The sequence below is a fragment of the Phyllostomus discolor genome, chromosome 15 (genome assembly GCF_004126475.2).
Source record: "Phyllostomus discolor isolate MPI-MPIP mPhyDis1 chromosome 15, mPhyDis1.pri.v3, whole genome shotgun sequence".
NCBI classification, from domain to species: domain Eukaryota; kingdom Metazoa; phylum Chordata; class Mammalia; order Chiroptera; family Phyllostomidae; genus Phyllostomus; species Phyllostomus discolor.
This window is the reverse complement of record NC_040917.2, coordinates 9,870,372-9,890,327: the sequence shown is the minus strand read 5'-3', so window position 1 is coordinate 9,890,327 and position 19,956 is coordinate 9,870,372. Positions and strand designations below refer to the sequence as shown.

Below are 19,956 nucleotides of genomic sequence, written 5' to 3'. Positions count from 1 at the left end.
ACATGATTGAGTCATTAATCCAAGAAAAAATCGAATTCTGAAGGAGAGTGCTCTCCTTGGGGGGTTGGGGGGCAGGCACCAACAGGCAGGAGACGGCCAGCGGTGTTCCATTTCTAGCCTGTTGGCAATATTTTACTTTAAAACTCTGTACCTGTATTACCTGGGCTTAAATAACTTTTGGGAGAAAAACTTAATACCTCAAAAAAGTAACCATAAAGCTTAAATTTATATACTTGAGAAATTTATATAAGAAGCCATATGTCAAGATACAGTGTTGTAAAATAAATTTTAAAATAAATTATTAAGAAACAGATGTTAATGTGATGTCTCTTGAGGAGAACTCTTAGATAGATGCCTCTTTCTGCAAACCAGATGCCCGCTGAAGCTGAAGCGGAGAGAGGAGGGGCCTCTTAGTGTGCGTGGAAACGAGGCCCCTCCCCCACCTCCCGCTCTGGAGGGAAGAGCCAACAACCCTCGCCCTCCCCCGCCCCCATCCCGGCCGGCTGCCCTCGCTGCCCTCTCTCACACACAGCCCGTGCCCCCTGTGGTAACAACCTGATGATGGGGGAAAGGGGGCTTCCCCCACATGCCTGCCCATGGAGGTAAAGCTAAAAAAGCAAATCTACAAATGGCTGCCTTTTCAACATGTAACGTAATCATGAGCAGTGCTGAGTTTTCCTTAAGTTCAGCGGTTCCTCCCCCCCCACCCCGGTGCAGGCATTGTGCATTTCCGTGGTGTCTGTTTTCTGTCACCAAACGTGGGGTTTATCCGAACTCTCCAACTGGCAACTCAGTTCGGTTGTGACACCACCTGGAGTCAGCTCAGCACCCCCAGATTAAGGGCTCAGTCCCACAAGAGTGCCCCCACTAATGGGCCCCAGTCACAAACGGGGTGCCCAGGCCACCCTCACTTCTGCCCAGCAAACTACAGAGTCAGGGGTCTCCATACCTCCCCCGACAAGCCTTTGGGAATTCACTGGAACGACCCGCAGAACTGAGGAGAGCACTGAGTTTGCTGTTACCAGTTCACTCTACAGGACGCAGTGCAGAACCGCCGAGTGGAAGGGATGCATGGGGCCCGGTGTGTGGGCAGTGAGGGCTGAGGCTGGTGATCGGACTCGAATCCGGCCCCCAAGCACCGTGGGCCACATAGGCCTTGATGAGGAGTCGCTGCTCTGGGGGATGGAGTGAGGGACACAAGTGGCCGTGGGGACATGAGCCCTAGGCAGCTGCAGAGGTCCCGGCCGAGACTGGGCGGTTGGATCGGAACGGTGCTGGGAAGACACGCACAATGTGGATGTGGCCAGACGGCCCGGCCAGCAAGTCCAGTGTGGAGATGAGTGAAAAGAAGAATCAAGAATACAGAGATTACCGGCAGGTTAAATACCTGCTTTACTCCCTCCCGCCAAGAAGGGCCTGGAGGGCGGGGACCGGAGTCTGTCTTGCAGACATTAAGTGTGACATGTTCCCCACGCAGTCACATGGAGATGCTGGGGCAACAGCTGGAGCTTCCAGAAGTGGTCTGAGCTGACGGTCAAATCTGAATCAAGAGCATTCATAAAAGAGAAAACCGAGGACCCAGCCCTAGGAACTGGGGTGCACCCAGGGCAGAGTGGGGATGCTCTGGAGTTGGAGAAGCCACAGCTGGTGAGAGGAGGAAGGCGTCCCAGAGCACAGAGTGATGCAAGGGAGGAAGACCGAGAATGCCTCTGGGGCCAGACACGCAAAGATCAGTGACCTCCACCAGCTGTTCACTTGAGGGGCGGAGGTGGGCTCCAGGTGGGAGGTGAAGGCGAGGAGGCAGCAGGCGAAGTCGGCTCCTGAGAAACCTGCGCACGGGAGAGCCATGGGCTGGTGGCTGGAAGAACTGGGTAGCATCTGTTGTTTTTTAAGATGGAAGACCCCAGTGCAGATTTTATGATGTTACTGGGAAAAGCCAAACCCGGGGGAGACCGATAATGCAGGGGAGAAAGTGTGTCAGCAAAGAGAGCAGTCCTCGAGAGCACAACTGACAAGACGCACCGTGGGGCTCGGCTGCGATGGGCGAGGGAGGGCGGAGGGGTGAGCTCGGGGCACGGGGCTCTGGATTTGTGATTCCCACCCGAGGGCCTCCTGAGCCCTTTGCCCCGGCCGCTGTGTGGGGGAACGGGGGTGATCAGAACCCCCGGAGGAAGCAGGGTGGGACTGCTCAGTGCTCAGTGCCACTCGGGTCCGTGGTGGCTCCCTTCATGCCTTTGGAAGCCTCGCTCTCCTCGTGCATTCTCACAGGACCCTCGAGGTCTGCAGGGGAGCTTCGTTCTCTTCTAGAGGACACGCTTGTCCCGGCCTAGCGTCCCCACCTCCCTGTCCTTTCTGTGATGTGATTTCAGACAGAAGCAGCTGCTCACACACATGTTTACATGTCTCTGGGTCACTTTTTTTTTTAGAGGGGAAGAGAGGGAGAGAACAATCATTGGTGTGCAAGAGAAACATCCATCGGTTGCCTCTCGCACATCCCCAACTGGGGACCTAGCATGTGCCCTGACAAGGAATCTAGCTGGTGACCTTTCGGTTCGCAGGCCGGCACGCAGTCCCCTGAGCCACGCCAGCCAGGGCTGACTCCTGTCTCTTTTAAAGCAGCACCTGTCCCTGCGCTGCAGTTTGCAAAGCGAAAATGGGTGCTTTGGTGCGGAAGATGGTGCTCGGCAGGGAAGGGCCTTGAGTAGCTGAGAGTAAACGCAGTGAAACTCTTTCAGGTCTGTGACCCGGAGTTACTACAGAGGCGCCGCAGGGGCTCTCCTGGTCTACGACATCACCAGGTAATGCAGACCCCCCCACCGACCCCCAGTGGGAGAGGCACCAGGCTGCCCCCGTCAGGTCCAGGCGCATCTGTGTGCTGTGTGTGCAGCGGGCCGCCCGGCTGGGAGTGGGGAAGCCCCTCAGCCCTTCCACTTGGGGCCTTGCAGGCTTGAGCCAGCCGCTGCCACAGCCGTACCATGTGAAGAATATCTCCATCAGCATTCACCTAGATAAGCGTCATTGTGTCTCAACAAGATGCTTTGACACTCCCCCTAAGGTTCACCGAGTGAAGCTTCATGTGCCGTAAATGACTGGAAATACTTGACACTGGCTGAGGTGGAGGGCACAGGCTGTGGGCTCAGATGGCCTGATGCCTCAGTGCTGGGCTGCCGGCCGGGTGACGTCCTCCGGCACAGTGTCCCAGCTGCCTGGACTCTAGTTTCCTGGTCTGCAGAATGGGCAGCGGTGACCGTGCGATGCTCGTGCGGCACTGGGCAGGCACGCCGGCTGGTGTAAAGCTCTTGGCACTCGTAAGGATTTAAGTCGGCACTGCCCTCCGTGTAGTCATCCCCCACCACCCGCGTGTCGCAGTTAAATGACAATAAAAAGGCAGTTCCTTGGTCTCGCCCACCCGCGCCGATTCAGGTGCTCAGGAGCTGCATCCGTGCAAGTTACTGAACATGCCAGTCCTGGCACAGGTCCCATCAGACAGTGTCAGCCTCGGTGTTGCCCGCAGGGCCTTAGAAACCTGTCACCTAAACAGTCCCCCGAGGGCTCTTTCTGGGTAGGAACTTGCCCCACTAGAGGGCATTCCCCAGCTTCTGTGACACACAGCCTGTGTGGGAGTGAGGCGCCCGGCCCAGACTGGCCCCACTTACCCAGTGCTGAAGGGCTCCACTGGCTGCGGTGTGGTCAGTAGGCTGTCAAAGTGCCAGCAGGGGGCGTCTGTCCTTGGCTGCGTGAGGGCTGGAAACAGCAGGTCTGAGAGTTGGTCCTGGGTTCAGAAAAGACCTGGTCACATCCTGGCTGCGCCACTGGCTGCCCTGTGACTTTGGTAACTTAGTTCGTCTCTCTGGGCCTCGGAGCATCATTGTGTCACAGAGGCCTTATAAAGAATCGGTGTGATAAATTCCTACAAAACAAAGGAGCTGCGCGTTGCACGGATTGATTGCTCAATGGCAACAATTAGATCTTGTGTTTCACATCCTGGGAGCTCAATAAATCTTTGCAAATTTAATGAAGGACCCTTGTTTCCTTTCGCACCTTGACTGGGCAAACAGAAAACAACAGAACATCTGATTTGCTGTCTCGTTTTTCTGGAAACAGACCAGAGCAAACCCTGGGGGGACGGTGTGTGTATACTGGGGTCGTTCGGGCTGCCTGAGTCGCCGTGAAGGGTGCTGGCATCGCCCCGGCATGTTTCAAAGCAGTGCGAGTGGTGTGAGTGACCGGAAAGAGTTGCTGGTTTTATAAAATACATGTATTATTTTCACAATCTTGTGTTACGCAGCCGCGAAACCTACAATGCGCTTACTAATTGGTTAACAGATGCCAGAATGCTAGCAAGCCAGAACATCGTCATCATCCTCTGTGGGAACAAGAAGGACCTGGACGCGGATCGCGAGGTCACTTTCTTAGAAGCCTCCAGATTCGCTCAAGAAAATGGCAAGTGACCTTTGACCTGTCAGTGCTCTTTGAATGGCAGATTTGGGGGTGACATTGCTTTCAGCTTAGAATAGCTACTGGAGTTTTGAAATTAAACTATATTTAGGAAATGTGGGCCTTCCAATTGGTTACTATGAATTGAGACTGACTTAGCGTATTTTCACAATACTACATTCTGCCTGTGTAAGTTACTATGATGATAAGAGCAAATATGCTAATATTCCATAATGACTTTTCAGTCCAGGATCTTTGAATGTGACAGGTCTTGGTTTAAAGTGAAATTGAGAACAAAATTCTTAAAGGCTGTCTTCAGATGATGTCATCTTTTTAACGTAGTTTAAAAGTAAGATAGTGAAATACTAGATCTAAATAGGAAGAAGTCGTAGGAGAAATATTGGTCTCAGTGGCTTTATCTTGGTCCCATTGAATTTAAGTCATTTGGTTAGAGATGCTTTTGAGACCTCTCTGAATTCCATGTAGGACACACAAGATTTGCACATGAAATTAGCAGTTGCTTGTAGGTAACAGAATGATAGGAATTCAGGTATTTTAAAGAACTTTAATTTCTAGAACCGACCACGAACTAAAATGTCCTGATACTCATTTTCAGTTCGACTCTAGGACGACCACACCGTACTCTGACACACTGACTGGCTTTCTGCTGGGAAGGTGAACGCGAGGGGGACACGGGAGCCCTCGTGCGTGCGTCAAGAAGCCACTTAGAAATGCAGAAGCTGAGACTGTGGTGGCTCAGGAGGAGCTCAGGGGTCACGGGCAGGCACCGCAGCTCTCCCAGTGAGGGAGCAGGGCCCGAGGCTGAGGTTCACCTCCCAGGGCGCGGGGAGCCGGCCTCGCTGCCGGGCTGCAGCTGCCCCGGGGGATAAGAGGAGCATTGATTCCTCTGAAACCTCTTCAGGGTTAGAATGACAGACTGCAGCACAGCCCCCCAAAATGTAGACACTTGTACATCATATTTGGGGTGCCAAGCAGCTGATGGGAGAAGGAAGTCGTTACTTCTTCTTGGGTGGGAGCTGGGCCGTTTCAGCCGGCCTGCATCCTCGCAGGAGTTGGTGCCCTCAGATGCCTTCCGTCTCTCCCACAGATGTGGTGCTGGCCCAAGAAACTAGTACTTTCCAGAGAAGGCTAGGCTTCTGATAGCATTTAAAAACACATAGTAACAGCCTCGGCTGGCGTGGCTCAGTTGGTTGGAACGTCACCCCGTACCTGAGAGGTTGCGGGTTCCATTCCCCAGTCTGGGCACGTACGGGAGGCAAGCACTGATGCTTCTCTCTCACATCAGTGTTTCTCCCTTCCTCTCTCTCTAAAAGCAATGAGAAAATGTCCTCTGGGCAAGGATGCAAATAAATATGTATACGTGTGTATGTATTTATTGATTTTATATTTGCAAAAATACATGGTTTTAAGTAATAAATTACATTTCACCTGCTACTCTAGGAGAATACAAAACAGGCTGTTGGTAATTGAATAATTAAGATTGGCTTCTAAATGTGGCTCTGTACTGTGTTTGATGTCGATTTTAGAACTGATGTTTTTGGAAACAAGTGCACTAACGGGGGAGAATGTAGAAGAGGCCTTTGTACAGTGTGCAAGAAAAATACTTAACAAAATCGAATCAGGTAAACTTAATTTATTGAGTCAGTCTACTTTGAACGTTTGGGTTGTTGCCAGAATCTGGCTCTCACAAGTAATGCTACAGCAGTAACCGTGTGTACATGCTTTCACGCGAGTGAGTGTGTGTGGAGACTGCATTCCCGGAAGTGGAATTGCTGGGTCACCGAACGATGGCCATCGGAAAATGCGTTCAGGCCGTCACGTTCCCCCTGCCGGCCCTGCAGCAGCGCCCCGCCCCACGGGGGACGGGTGCACGTGCTCACTGCACTCGGGCCCTGCCCACAAGGGTCTCACCAGACTCTAGTGGAATTTTACCCATCTGGTTAGTGAAAATGATACCTTTGTAGTTCAATTTTATATTAATTTACCTTTGTGTACATAATATATTCACATAACTCCAAACTGTAAAAAAAGCATCACCCTCCACTGCCACCCCCTCCCGTCCCCCAGCCATGCAGAACTCCTCCATGAGGTCAGCCGTTATTATCAGTTCTTCACGCACCTTTCAGAGCTACTTTACGCCTAGGCAAGCAAACACAGATGTGCGTATTTTTCCTCTTTAGTAAAAGCAGTGGTGTGTATACACCACGGTCTGCACTTTTTTTCTTCTTCTTTTTTAACTTAATATATTTTGAGATCACAGAAACATAAAACCTTGTTTTAAAACATTTGCTTGTTCCTCAGGTGAGCTGGACCCCGAGAGAATGGGCTCCGGCATTCAGTACGGAGATGCCGCCCTGAGGCAGCTGCGGTCGCCGCGCCGCTCCCAGGCCCCGAGCGCGCAGGAGTGCGGCTGCTAGAGCGGCCGGGAGTGCGGAGGTAGGTGCCCCGTGCAGAGCCTCTGCTGGCCGCCCAGCCTCCTGCTCTGGCCACTGCCCGGAGACCCACACGTGCTCTACGTAAAGACCCTCACTGCTGTTTGCTGCTGCGTTACGGAAAGGGGGGTGACTGCATAATTAAATGTTAGACATTCTCCAGGGAATTTCCCATTCTTCTCAAGCTCACATGGAACACTCAGCAAGAGAGACCAAATTCTCGGCTACAAAACACATGTTACTACATGTGAAAGAACAAAAGTCATGCAGTGTCTGTTCTCAGACCACAGTGGAATTAAACTAAAAATCAGTAATAGAAGGATAACTGGGAAACCCAAAATACATGAAGGTTAAACAACATACTTTTAAATAACTTATGGGTTAAAGCAGAAATCTCAAGAGAAATTTGAAAGTATTTTAAACTACATGAAAATCAAAACAGCATCAAAATTGGGGATGGGGTGCAGCAAACGCAGCACTTAGAGGGAAATTCATAGCTTTGAATACATACATTGGAAAAGAAGAAAGATCTAGATACACTCACTTATGTGCATACTATATAGAAAACTAGGGAAAGGGCAGAAGAAATGAAATAATAAAAATTAGAGCAGAAAGTAATGAAATTAAAAACTAAGAAATCAGTAAAAAAAATCAACAAAGCCAAAGCTGGTTCTTTGAAAGATTAATAAGATCAGTAAGCCTCTAATCAGTCGAAGAAAAAGAGGAATGCAGGTTGCAGATACCCGAAAGGAAAGGGGGCGGGAACACCACTCTGCAGATCCTATGGGCAACTCCAAGCCAACAAAGCTGATAACCTAGCTGAAATAGACCAGTTCCTTCAAAGACACAATTTGTTAAAACATACAAAAAGGAATAGACAATTTGAATAGGCGGATATCTATTAAAGAAATTGAACCAATAATTAACAGCCTTCCAAAAACAGAAAGCACTAGGCCCAGATGGGTTCACTGGTGAATTCTACCCAACATTTAAGGAAGAACTTACACAGATTCTCTACAACCTCTTTCATAGGGTGGAAGTAGATAAATACTTTCTGACTTATTCTATGAAGTCAGCGTTACCCTAATTCCAAAACCAGACAAAGACATTACAAGAAAATTACAGACCAATATCTCTCATGAGCATAGATGCATAAATCCTCAAGAAAAATATTAGCACATCAAATCCGACAATGTATGAAAAGAATTGCATACCACCTCTAAGTGGGGTTCACCCCAGGCATGCAAGGCTGGTTCAACATTCCACAAGTAATTAATGTAGTCCATCACATCAACAGGCTACGGAAGAAAAATCAAACGATCATATCAAGAGATGCAGAGAAATCATTTGACAAAGTCCAACACCTATCCATGATGAAAACTCTTGGTAAACTGAATAGATGGGAGCTTCCTCGATTTGATTAATATCTACAAGAAAACTTACTACTGACATCACACTCAATGGTGAGAGACTTGAAGCTTTCTCACTGAGATCAGGTGCAAGGCAAGGAGGTTCCCTCCCACCACTCCTTTTCAACTTCATACAGAATGTTCTAGCCAACACAGTAAGACAAAAAAAGGGAATACAAGGTGTACAAATTGGAAAGGAAGAAATTGTCTTTGTTCACAGATTGTTGCACGTGGGTCACCGGCCAGCAGTGACCATGGAACGCTGTGGATGGCTCGCCGAAAAACACGCGAGAACAAAACACACATGCACAAACTAGTTTCTGTGGGAAAGTAGGGACGAAGTGGCCACCCCCCCTAGTGGGGAGGGCCCTGATTTACTGTCCACACTTGCTTTTATTGGGCTCATTTTGCATAATAATTCAGGTAAAGTACAGTACTCATCAGGGGGAAGTAAGGAACTATAGAAAGCAAGGAACTCTGCTGGTCTATTGAGTTGGGGTCAAAGAGCTGTAAGACTTTGAGGAACAAACTTCCTCCTTGGACCCCTCTCATTCAGCTGAGAGCATTCTAAACAAAGAAGGTTTCACAGTAATTTACATATTCTTTCTTAGGCCTGATCACCCGGGGAATCCACTCTTTTCAGCACAGAGCTGCACCACCCTGTCATTGTTTCAGGCTTAGCTGGAGCAAGGGAACTAAGGCAATAAGGAGATTTTCTCCCAGACGATGAGAACTCAGGCTATGTCAAAGCCGAGGAGTGAGGGTCCGTCGCCCTCTTTTGCTGCAGCCCCCAAAGTCCTTCTTTTGGGGGGCCTCCCAAAGTGATCGTGCCTGCCTTAGGTCGTTCCCCCCGTGGGGAATCTTACCCGTCTTTGGCTAACCGACCAAACTTTTTGGGGTTCAGTTATGAATAAAGCAGCAGAAGCAGCATTCCTGCCAGGGAGACAAGCCCTTGTCTCCTTGCTGGCTTACAGTTCCAAGGGCGTTCCCTTAGCCTTAGCCTTAGCCTAGGTGGGGGTTTCAGCTTCTGATACCAGTCAGGGCGGTCTCCAACAACAGATGATACAATTACCTATGTAGAAAACCTGAAGGAATCCACCAAGTCCTATATAAGTGACTGTAGAGCACAGTTGCAGGATGCAAGGTGAACAAACCAAGTCAATCACTTTTCCATATACTAGCAATGATCAAGGGCAACTTGAAGTTAAAAACACAGCCCTGGCTGGTGTGGCTCAGTGGATTGCGCGCCAGCCCGTGAACCAAAGGGTCACTGGTTCAGTTCCCAGTCAGGGCACATGCCTGGGTTGTGGGCCAGGTCCCCAGTTGGGGGCGTGCACAGGGCATCCTATCAATGTGCCTCTCGCATACTGATGTTTCTCTCCCTTTCTCCCTTTTTTCCCGTCTCTAAAAATAAATAAATTCTTTAAAACACACACACACACACACACACGCAGTATCATTTGTGTTAGCATCCCAAAAAAGGACACTAGCTAGACATACATAACAAAGCAAGATCTATGTGTGGGAAATCAGACTGATTCTAACTTTTATACAGAATGGCAAAAGACCCAGAATGGCCGACATGACATTGGAGGAGAAGAGCGAAGTTAGCAGACTGTCGCTACCCAACTTCAAGACAGTATAGCCATAAATCAATCAGAGTGGTATTGGCTAAGAAATAGACGAATGGATCAGCGGAACAGAACAGAGAGTCCAGAAACAGACCCACATAAATGTAGCAACTGATCTTCAATAAAGAAGCAAAGGCAAGACAATAGAACAAAGATAGTCTTTTCAACAAATGGTGCTGGGACAACTGGCCATTCACATACCAAAAAAAATAAATAATCTAGACACAGATCTTCCACCCTTCACAAAAATTCACTCAAAATGGATCACACACCTAAATGTTAAATGTAAAATGATAAAACTACAAGGAGAAATAGGAGAAAAGCTAGATGACCAAGGGTATGATGATGACTTTTAGATACAACACCAACCGATAAGCTAGACTCCATTACAACTTCTCTGTGAAAGACAAGGTCAAGAGAATAAGAAGACAGGCCACAGACTGGGAGAAAATAGCTCCAGGAGACATATCTAATAAAAGACTGTTATCCAAAATATACCAAGAACTCTTCAAACTCAATGGTAAGAAAACAAGCAACCCAAGGTTATGTTTTTATTGATTTAAGAGAGAGAAAGAAACATGATGTGAAATAGAAACATCAGTCAATTGCCTCCCACACATGCCCGAACTGGGAATCAAACCCACCATATGAGTATGTGCCCCAACCAGGAATCGAACCCGCAACCTTTTTGGTGTTCTGGACAATGCTCCAACCAACTGAGCTAGCCATCCAGCACAACAAGTGACCCAATTTAAAAATGGACCAAAGACATTAACAGACACCTCACCAGAGAAGACAGAGAGATGACAGTAAGTATGGAAAGATACGTCACATCATATGCCATAAGGGAAATGCAAATTAAGATAGCACCGCTACAAACCTGTTAGAATGGCCGAAATCCAAGACACTGACAGCACCAGGTGCTGGAGAGGATGTGGAGCACAGGAACTCTGAGTCATTGCTGGGGGAATGCAGAATGGTGCAGCCACAGTGGAAGACAGCTTGGAATTTTCTTATAAAACTAAGTATACTCTTACTATGCGATCGAGCAGTCCTACTCCTCAGTATTTACCCCACGGAGCTGAACACTTACGTCTGCACGAAAGCCTGCACACAGGTGTTTATAGCAGCTTCATTGCTAATTACCAAAGCCTGGAAGCAACCAAGATGTCCCTCAGGTAGGAGAATGGGTAAGCAACCTGGCACATCCAGACAATAGATTACTCACCGCTAAGAAGGAATGGGCTGTGAAGCCATGAGGAGACGTGTAGGAACCTTCAGTGCACATCACTAAGTAAAGGAAGCCAATTTGAAAAAGGCACGTACTGTATGATTCCAACGCTATGACATTTGGTAAAAGGCAAAACTATGGAGACAGTAAAAGAATCAGTGGCTGCCCGGGTTTCGGGGAGAGAGGGATGAAGAGCCAGAGCACAGATCGGTAGGGCAGTGAAACACTGTGTGTGATGTCACAATGATATCCATTGTGTTCCACGTACACGTGTTCCAGCCCATGGGATGCCCAACACCAAGAGTGACGTGCACAGTGGACATGGGGTGATGACGTGTCGGTGTAGGTTCGTCTGTTGTTACAGTGCACCACTCTGGTAGGACAGTTGCGGGGGGCAGGGGTAGATGGGAAATCTCTGTACTTTCCCCTCAGTTTATGCTGTGAACCAAAAATTCCTTTAAAAAAAAATAAAGTCTTAATAAGTTTTTAAAAACCCTAAAACAGCCACTCAAATACCACCATAAAAAGTCATGGCTAATAAGCTAAAACAGGAATTAAAGTGGAATACAATACATGATACAAATAATCCAAAGAAGGCAGAAAAAAGGGGAGAGGGGAACAAAGAACCGATGGGACAGATAGAAAACAAATAGCAAAAGGATAGATTAAACTCAATTTTTACCATTTTTAGGAGAAAAGTTAGATGTCCTCCTTGAAAGAACTGGAAGTCCTTCCATGCCTGCTCAGGAAGAGAGGAGGGGCCGTTCTGACGGGAAACGGAGACATCCCTGCCCTCGGGTCAGGGAGGGGGGGTCCGGGAAGCCGCGTGCCTGGGCCTGCTGCTAAAACAGGAGGCCCGTTTACAGAATTTGCAGACAGAGATTGTAACGTTTTAAAGCCTCCTCTTTCTTCCCATTTACCACGGTGGGCTTTCTACGTACCGCCAACATTATCTAAAAGGTGTGCAGTTTAAAAGTTGGCAGTATTCACTGCTCCCTTGGGGATTTTAAGCTATATCTGTGCATTATAGATATGCATGTTTCTAAACTCTTCTCACTGTTTTCTAGGTGTTCCTGCAGTGGTATCTGGGACCCAGTTGTTGGAGCTTGAAGAGGAAGTTTTCTACCACCACCTTTTTCTACTTTATACAGAAGTAGATCTGTGTCCGGGGGAGGGGCGGGGGGAGGTTTGGGTGTTACGTAAGCTAGTGAATGTGGCTCAGCAAACCACGTGGTGGAACCCCTCCAGTGGACCGCACCGTGAGATGTGCACACGTGTGTGAACGTGTTCTGTTCCGGTTTCCTTCCGCCTCTGGTCCAAGCCCTGGCCGTGCACGGTACATACTCTAGCCTTGCGTCTCCGCAGCATGGTGTCTGGCGTGTGACCTAGTGGGAGTCACCCTGCACGCAGTCCAGCGTTTTACTGTTCTTAATCATGTGGCCTGAGGTCTGCTGGCCGGGAGGCGTGCGGTCCTCAGGCTGGTCGTGTCGTTCACACTCCGACGTCGCCGGCCAGCGCGGTGCTCGCTCGGTTCCACGTGTCGCAGTCCACGAGGTGTGATCGTGACCCCACCGAAACACTACGCAGTCGTTACTCACGCAGCAAAAGGAAATCAGAAGTGCAGTTCCTCTGTGAACTTGACCCTGTCCGGCACTCTGCTGACGTCCAAGCACCCCCATCAAGATTGCATCAGGGTGCGCAGCTGACAGCTGCTGCCTCCGGCGCTGCGACCAGCCCCACGGACTCGGCACCGGCCCCCACACTCACCAGGCAGCTGGCCCGCCCGTCCCTGTGGGCACACGCGCTGGCGGACCGTCACCTGGGCTGCACTCCCGGTCCAGGCTGCTGGCCCCTCTGGTCTTCCCGCAAGAAGACACTCGGTCCGCGCCTGTGCTGCTTGGGGGTCCGGTGTTCGAGCGTCACTGCCTCTTTTGTAAGCCTTTTGTTGTTCCGTGTTCCTTTGAAGGAAACCCACTAAATCAAGTTAATATTAAAGGGACGCCACTAAGAAATTCCTGTATAGCTTTCGCCGAATACGTAAATGCCTTAGTACAGTTATTAAGTCAGCACGTTTTTAATTCATGTGAGGTTTGTTGAAGTATAATATGTATTGTATTGCAAAGACTGTTCTAATATCTTAAAATGTCAATGCAAAAAATATATAATACAACTTTTCTTTAAAGTCGAAATACAGCGTTATTTAAGGCTGAAAAGTTAGAAAGTCGTCTTCGCCTCGGACGCGTTCTTCCACTTGACTCTCTAGCTCCAGGCTGGCTGGTAAGTTTCATTTTCCCATCAGCAGAGCCCAGCGGCACTGCCCACGCCGGAAGTAACGTGGACAAAACACCAGTATGTATCTGTTCTAGGTATTTTAATTCTGCTTTTAAAAAGCCTTGAGTATTTTACTTTGAAAAGTCAGAACAGGAAGCAAACTCTCGGACGGAACTGCTCCTCGGGCCTCGCTGGACGCACGTGTCCTTCAGTGTCGCGTTCCTGACGGCTCTGCAAGCTGCTCCTCTCGGAACGGCTGCCTGCACGGGCCAAGAGCATGTCCACTCCTCCGCATCGGTTTACTCCCAAGCAGGAATTTTTTAAGTAACATGAATGTTAAGTTGATTTACAAACGAGCCTGTTAATTAAACCATAGGTACTGCACAGAAATTCCACATCCTCTGACCAATAAAAGCTGCTGGAGAACCAAGCCATGGTGGTCCTTAATGAAAGCCTTTAGGGAAAGGGACGGAAGGGGATGGTCTTGTGCTACATGTCAGTGCCGTGTGTTCCAACACCGCCGACCAGCCCCCTGGTTTTCCGGGCCCCAGCTGGGTGCCCTGCAACTACTCGGTTCCACGCTGTCCACCTGGAGACAGTACCAGGTCCCACCGATTGAAGACTTAGTGTGCCTCCCTCTCTCTCTCTCCCCCTCCCTCTCCCTCCCCCCCTCCCAGATGCCAATCGCAAGTCCAGGTGATTCTGACCAAATGGCCGTAAAGCTGAGGTTCCCACACCCCTTTCCTTGGGTTCCATTAAGTTGCTAGAGCAGCTCCCAGAAACTTATCAGTTTCAGGAAGACAAGTAGCAGGCAAGCTGCCAGCTGTCACTGTTTAAGATGAGAAAATACCAGCATGATCCCGTCCCAGGAGCCCACCCATGCTTTTCCCTTCCCGCACCTCTTCCCCCACAGGCATATGTCTCTCAACCTCTAAGGGCCCCGTGACAATACCCAGGAGCAATGGGCAGCGGCAGCTCCTCTTGGGGGCCAAGCCCTGACCCTGTCCCCCAGGCCCCCCTTGCTCTGACCTCCCCGTGAACTGAAGCGGCCCGCCCAGGCTCGCTCTCCTGTTGCTTCCTCTGTCCTGGAAGCCCTTCCTCGTTTCACTGTCCCCGGCCTTAATAATAAGCACGCCCTCAAAGTCAAAAAAAGGAAATACTGCTTACAGCTATAAAATAATGTGATCGGCGAATCTGCATTTGGGTTCAGTTTTTTATGATGAAGGTGGTCAGCATGCACAAGTCTGACCAACGACACATGAGCCGCTGTGCCGGCCGGCTCCCACAACGGTCTGCGTTGTGGCAGTCTTGTCGCATCTGCCTCTGCCCTGGTTTTCTATGCCGTAGCATTCGGAAACATCCAAGGCTCCCAATTCAGTGTGCAGCTCTGATGATAGGTTTTTAGTTTTATGGGGTCACCATACCTTTGGGAGCTTCTTCAAGGGTGCTGTTGCAGAGCCAGCGATGGTTGTGTTCTTACCTCGCAATGATGTGAAGCTCACTTTCTGCCATGTGTTGGAAGCAAAATGCCCCTCTCTCATACCACATTATCGAAGGTGATTTCCCAGCATGTGGCTCGTTGTGCCAGAGTGCGGTCCCCTAACTCGGGTGACAGTTATCCTCAGCCAGGACACCAGGGCAGCCAGCCTGCTACCCGGGGCCAGTGCAGCTTCCGAGCACCGGTGCCCTCGCTCTGCTGGCTGTGAGGTGTTTCTGGCGTCACCCCTTCCCGTGGAACCACACGAGGGGCAGGTGATTCCAATCATCCCAACATGCCTGTAGCCCGGAGTGAAGAAGGTATTTAACTGGGACACGTGCGCCTCTGGAACTGGCTCACCGAGCAGGAGGTGGTCAGGCGCCACCAAACACGCCCTTGCCATGATCTCTGAGCTCCCCCCCCCTGCAAAAGGATGGTGCCCTCACCCTTCTGTGGGGGGCCGAGTGACAGATGCACCTCTGACGGCTCCTTTCTCTAACTTGACAAGTACGTTTTCTGTTCAAGAGCACCAGCACTAAGAAAACTTGCTACGTTTTACATGTCCAAAATGGAGATAATCACGTTCACTAAGTAGGAAAGGACCTACTAATGATGCATGAGAGTAAAATACTGATTTCTTTTCGTTGGGTGGGGCGCCCTCAGGTCGTTTTACATTGACTGGGAACTTTTGTAACAGGATTAATGCGGGGTAAGTCTACCATATCATTCCCTTTTCAGGAAGTCTTCATTTTGGTTTCTGTGGCCAGAGTTGGCCTCGCATGGCCTCGCACCATGCCCATTTCTAGGGGAAAATGGTGCTTTCCGGCTCTCTGACGGCCCCTGGCTTTCTCAGCCCTTCTGCACCTCCCTCTCCTCGGTGATGCACCCGCTGGGCGGCTGCAGCCCTGCAGGGGGCAGTGTAACACTCCTCTGCGGGAGCCTCTCCACCCTGGACTGCACACTCTGTTCATCATTGGCTGTCCTAGCCTTTCTCTAGGTCTCCATCCCATTGATCCACACATTGTCCTTATTTGTCTTCTGTACTGGGACAGGGCTGCCTCCTGTGTGCCCGACGCCTGGGGCCTGCAGGAGGACAGATGGTCAGAGCCAGCTGTGCCCTCAAGTCTTTCTAAGGTGCCTGCATATCCAGCCTATCGGCTCCAAGAACCCCTTTTTGCAAAATCCCCCAAGGGCGGCAATGTGATCCTGCTAAATCCCTTCCTTTCTGGGAGGGAGTTTCCTAACAGCCAGGTGACCTCACGGAGATGGTGAAATAGGAGACCCCCCAGCCCCCATCCCCCCTGACCAAGGTCAACAATAAGACAGCTGTGCCACCACAAAAGCAGGCCTGGGAGGGCTCCGAGTTCACTTAAGAAACTTCACTGCACGGTAGAACAAGACACCTGGGAACAATCAATCACCCAGAAAGGGCGGGAGGACCAGCCTCATCACCCCTCACCGCAGCCCCAGGCCCCGCTGCTCAGCATGGGAGGGAACTCCCTCCCCCGCTGGAAAGGCCTGTGCTCCCTGGGAAAGGGCGAAGGGTAAGCGACTGGCTCCTGACCTTCCAGGGCACCACATGGACCTGCTTCCCTTTCACCCCGGCCAGAGACCACAGAGAGGGCCAGGGGCACGGGAGGGAGAAGGCTGGCGTGTGGGCCACGCACGTGGTGGGAGAGACTGGGGTCGCTGGCGGCCTGCTCCTCGGAGGACCCCGGCAGTTTCCACGTCTGAAGAAATCAGTGGCCAGCACGCTTGCCGTGGATGCCCGCCGACCCCACCCTGGATGTGCCATCTGCAGGTGCCAGCCACCTGCGTGCCTCCCACCCCCCCCCCACCAGAAACCTGCCCAGTCTCTGCAGCTACAAGAGTTTTTCCTTTGAACCTTACAGCAGAATTGCAAAGCCAAAATACGGGAGTTGCTATGCCAATAGCGTCCTCATCAACGTGGTGAGCGTTCCTGAACCCTGGCGGATTTCCGAGAGAGTGGCGACCATCGCCACTAGGAAACGAGAGAGCCAAGAGGAACAGAGGAACCAGGGTCTCCGATGCCCAGGGAGGGCAGGGCTGGGACCTGGGGCAGGCAACAGAGTGGCTGTGGCAGGCAGGCTGCCCCCAACCCCCAGGAAAAGGCAGACACAACAATAAGATTGTCCTGAGGCAGAGTGCATGAAGGGGAGCCTGCCGGAACTGAGGTGAGAACTGGACAGATTTACACGTAGCCAGAGACTCAACACTCCTATCAGTGACAGACAGGTGGACAGAAAGTCACGACAGACACAGAAGACCCAAACGACAGCATGGACCATATAAACCGGCATTTCCAGAACTCTCTCCCCAGCAACACACACGTTTTTCCTGTGTGTATGAACATCCATCAGGACAGACGAGATCCTGGTACATCAACGTTTACAAACAGAAAATAAATCGTAGAGTATTCTCTGACTATACTGGCATTAAACTAGAAATTGGGGAAAAGATAACAGGAAAATCTCAAATCAGCTGGAAATTAAACAACATACTGATAAATAATCCACCAAAGAGAAACTGAAAAATGCTCTAAATGGAAGGATAATGAAAATACAACATTGAAATGTGTGGGGACAGCTAAAGCAGTCTTGCCCTGTCAGCAGTCGTGAGGGTGTTCACATCAGGCAGTCCTGCGACCCCAGCTGGGTGCCCTGCAACTCAGCTCAGCTCTGTCACTATGCACGGGAGACAGCGTCCGACCCCGCAGGCGACCCCGCAGGCTAAGGGCCGGGTCCTGCAACTGCCCCCCTCCCCTACTCCCGGGGCCAATCGCGTGTCCAAGTTGTCGCCTGTGCCTCCAACTGGCTAAAAATCGAAGGTTCCTACGACCTCCTCTTTAGGTTCTACTGATTTGCTAGAACACCTCGCGGAATTCAGGAAAACCACGTACCTACCGGATCCCTGGTTTGTGATAATAGGTCGGAACTCAGGAACAGCAGATGGAAGAGACGCGCAGGGCGAGGTGTGGGGGAAGGGCGCGGCCCCGCCCCGTGCTCTCCGGGCGCACCGGTCTCCCCGAATGTCCACACGTCCTCCAGCCCAGACGCTCTCCAAGCCCCATCCTTGGGGGTTTTAACGGAGACTTGAGTACATGGGTCTGATGAAATCATTGGCCACCGGCTACTGAGCTTAATCTCCAGCCCCTCTTCCGTCCCTGGAGGTTGGGGGGTGTGGGGGGTGGGAATGAAGGTTCCCCTGGCATCCAGCCCCCACCCACGGGTGCTCTCCAAAGGTCACCTCATCAACAGAAACCCAGGTGTGGGGAAAAGGCCTTCCCAGGTCTTGCGTCTTTCCGGCTCCGCAGCTGTTTCAGGGCCGGAGAACGACCAAAACCTGCCTCTGTTGCCTGCTCTTCCTCCCCAGTGTTCCTTCCACATTTCCTTTCCGGGGCATTTCCCTTCCGTCTGACGATCGTCTGTTTACCTGTTCCACCAGAGCACGTCTGCTGGCGAGCCATTCCCTCGGGGTTGTCCGCAGCTGGGAAGTCTTTATTTTGCTTCCATCGTCCGGAGGGACATGTCCCTGGCTGTAGAGTCCTGAGTCAGGGTTTGCTGGTGGCACTTCCCATGCACCACATCGTCTCGGCGGGCGTGGTTCCTCGGGTGGAAAAACTCACTGTCTTTTGACAGGGCGTTTCCCCAGTAGGGAACCTTTCATTGCTCTCTAAGCTGCTTTCGAGATGTACTTTAGTTTTCAACAGTTTAAGATGTTTCTGGGCTGGGATTTCTTGGGGTTCACTCAGATTACTCAGGAGGGTTTCAGCCATCGTTTTTTTAAGTTGTTTTTTTTTTAGATTTTATTTTGTTTTACAGAGATGGGAAGGGACAGAGAAAGAGGGTGAGAAACGTCGATGCGCAAGAGATACATCGACCCCAACTAGGGACCTGGCTGCAACCCTGACCGGGAATCAAACCTTGCCCTCTTGGGTGAAGAAAGGTGTTCCTCCTTCAGACCCACTGGCGATCTCGGGGTGGCCTAGGGGCTCCAGCAAAAAAAAAGGAAAAACAGACAGAAAAGGGGGCATGTCCCCCACTCTCTCTGAGGGCTCAGTTCCTTTCCTGTCCCTCGAGCCGGACTGCGGCAGGGCCCTGCCCCACTGAGCTCACTGCTGTGCTGGGGGTTGTGTTCAGGCTTGGAGACACCCAGGATCCTTTCAAAGGGTGAGCCCGCCACTCGGCAGGTACTTAGCATCCTGGAGCTCCTCCCCGATTTGCACGTGGGAGTTTGCCCTCCCCGTCCCCCAGAGCTGTGCTACAGGTTCGGTCCAGGCTTGTGGGTGTGTTCAGTGAGAACCAGAGGGGGGTGTTGATTCCATCTTACCTGCAACCCGGACCCTCCCTAAAACAAGTGAGAAAGTATTACAGAATGCGTGTGGCATTAACCCACACTTCTAGGACGGGGGAAGAGCTGTGTATGTGTACCCCCCTCCCAGATCAGTGCTTAGGGAAAAGGTCTAGTTCATACACACCAGACTCAGCACTCGTTTCCTCCAAGAAGGGGCACAGAAGTTTGGCGATGGGGTGCTACAGAAGGGTATTCTCATTTTGTATTCCATACTTTTTATTTTTTTTAAGATTTTATTTATTTTTAGAGAGGGAAGGGAGGGAGGGAGAGAGAGAGAGAGAGATCAATGTGCAGTTGCTAGGGACGGTGGCCTGCAACCCAGGCATGTGCCCTGACTGGGAATCGAACCTGTGATGCTTTGGTTTGCAGCCCGAGCTCAATCCACTGAGCTATGCCAGCCAGGGCTCCATACTTCTTTTAAAATTATTTTAACCATACACTACTACTTTTGTAATTTTTCAAAGCAATAGGAAGGTATGAGGTAAACAATGGGGAACATTTATAGTTTGACTCAACATATATACACAGTGTCTTCTCCTAGAGGCATCTAACATACCTTGTTGAACATTTCTCTCATGACCAACCCACTTAGGATTCCATGTGATCACATATTTTTTCCAACCACTGATGTACTAATCAGAATTAGTTCCCAAAAACCAGAAGTTCCAGCCTG

General features: G+C 50.5%; 1 protein-coding gene across 1 annotated transcript in view; it reads left to right on the top strand.

Moving 5' to 3' along the window:
• Positions 1-13,862, top strand: part of RAB4A (RAB4A, member RAS oncogene family) — a 32,721-nt gene extending 18,859 nt beyond the window's left edge. Inside the window, exons 4-8 of the mRNA XM_028531178.2 lie at positions 2,736-2,798; positions 4,289-4,443; positions 5,985-6,080; positions 6,760-6,894; positions 12,229-13,862. Of these exons, the coding sequence (XP_028386979.1) occupies positions 2,736-2,798; positions 4,289-4,443; positions 5,985-6,080; positions 6,760-6,875 (430 nt within the window). The 3' untranslated portion in view covers positions 6,876-6,894; positions 12,229-13,862. The remainder of the gene's footprint in view (positions 1-2,735; positions 2,799-4,288; positions 4,444-5,984; positions 6,081-6,759; positions 6,895-12,228) is intronic.
• The last annotated feature ends 6,094 nt before the right edge of the window (positions 13,863-19,956 follow it).